Source organism: Sphaeroforma arctica, assembly GCF_001186125.1.
Source record: "Sphaeroforma arctica JP610 unplaced genomic scaffold supercont1.157, whole genome shotgun sequence".
NCBI classification, from domain to species: domain Eukaryota; class Ichthyosporea; order Ichthyophonida; genus Sphaeroforma; species Sphaeroforma arctica.
In genome coordinates, this window is record NW_014040401.1 from 22,498 (window position 1) to 24,183 (window position 1,686).

General features: G+C 32.2%; 1 protein-coding gene across 1 annotated transcript in view; it reads right to left on the reverse strand.

Moving 5' to 3' along the window:
- Nucleotides 1–679, reverse strand: part of SARC_03189 (hypothetical protein) — a gene marked incomplete at its 3' end in the record, with an annotated part of 11,336 nt that extends 10,657 nt beyond the window's left edge. Inside the window, exon 1 of the mRNA XM_014303019.1 lies at nucleotides 188–679. Within this exon, the coding sequence (XP_014158494.1) occupies nucleotides 188–550 (363 nt within the window). The 5' untranslated portion in view covers nucleotides 551–679. The remainder of the gene's footprint in view (nucleotides 1–187) is intronic.
- Between the last annotated feature and the right edge of the window lie 1,007 nt (nucleotides 680–1,686).

A 1,686-nucleotide genomic window follows, 5' to 3' on the forward strand; every position in this document is an offset into this window, starting at 1 on the left:
CATATATATATATATATATATATAATATATATATACATATATATATGAATAACGGCCTAGATGCTTTTGTCTGATGAGTGTCTGTGATTCTGATATACAAGATACCCTAGTACGTTTTGACATGACAAAATATACAAACATATCTTCATATCTAGACTCCATCTGTATCTAATTCGACGGCTCATACCTTTGGCGGTGCCTGAGATTCATTTTTCTTGACTTCAGCAGTACTTTCTTCCTCCTTTACATCCTTACTCTCTCGCGTTAATTCTACACCCTCCTTCTTCTCGACATTTACATTCATATCAACACTACTATCATCGTCCTCCTCACTCACTACAGTACTCAAAACATTCCCTTTTAATGGTCGACCCTTGAGTACTATATCATCGTCATCCGTCTCATCGTCCTCGCCTGCGCCTGTGGGAGCATCGTCTAACTTGTGTGGTGTTGTGTTTTCTACCTTTACATCTATACTAGTCTCATGTGTATCTGCTTCTTGCTCTTCGGTCGTGTTTTGATTCTTCTTAAATCTTTTGGTTCTGACCATTGTAGCACTGATTACATAGTATATGTATTATACGTGTATTGTGTGCGTATATGTATATGTGTTGTGAGCATAGACTAGGTATAATTGCCGATTTATAATAGCATGTCGAAGTGAACTACTCGGTCACACTACTACAATACATCAAGAGGCGTTAAAAAAAGGTAAGTTGAATTTGCAATAGTTGATCATAAAAAATAAACAGTTTATGTAGTTGGCCGGTAAAGTCATGTGTAAACTGTAAGTATGTAATCAGTTTCTAAATATAGAACGACATTGTTATCAGTATTGAGTATTTATTGACTACACATTCAGTATGTATGTACATTTGCTCTTTTTATTTTTATTGTTTTGTTTTTAAAAAAGAAAAAGAATAAAGAATACATTTTTGTACCATAACCTCCTATAAACAATTGAACGTTATGGTGGTCATATCACCATAATGTCATTTTTTTTAATTCAAATTGTTTGGGTTCTTCGTGGGTTTAGTTGCCGCCACAACTAAAAACGTCTAAATTTGGGAAACCCTTCGTAACAAGTACATATGTATTTATTTACAATAGCTGAGATAAATAGCAAAAGAACAAAGGTGCACGTATATGTCCTGCCTGTATGCATGGATGAATTCATAGCCTACTAAATAAAAGAATGTATTGCATTAATAATAAGCACTCCCCTCGCACGAATATACATATGTAAAATAATGTCAAACCCAAGAAGCCAAGATGACCACACCGGATGAACAAAAGTTTAATTTAGAGTCCTACGGACGTTAGTCCGTTCAGCCATATTTTCTTTCTTCCCTCTCTACTAGAGGTCATGATTTAAAGGCTATGCAAATATGGTCCCACAAAATAACGACGCCGACAATAGTATTAAATTTGTACAGTACATATGGCGACAAGCGTATATTTTTTGTGTCTGTTGTTCTATGGTACATATAAATAAATACATGCATGGATTTTACAGGGGCGTCACTGAGGTTACGAACTTTTATATATATATATATATATATATATATATTATATAATATATATATATCTATACATATATATATATATATATATATATATATGTATAGTTTATATATATATAATAATAAATAATATATATATATATATATATATATATATATATAT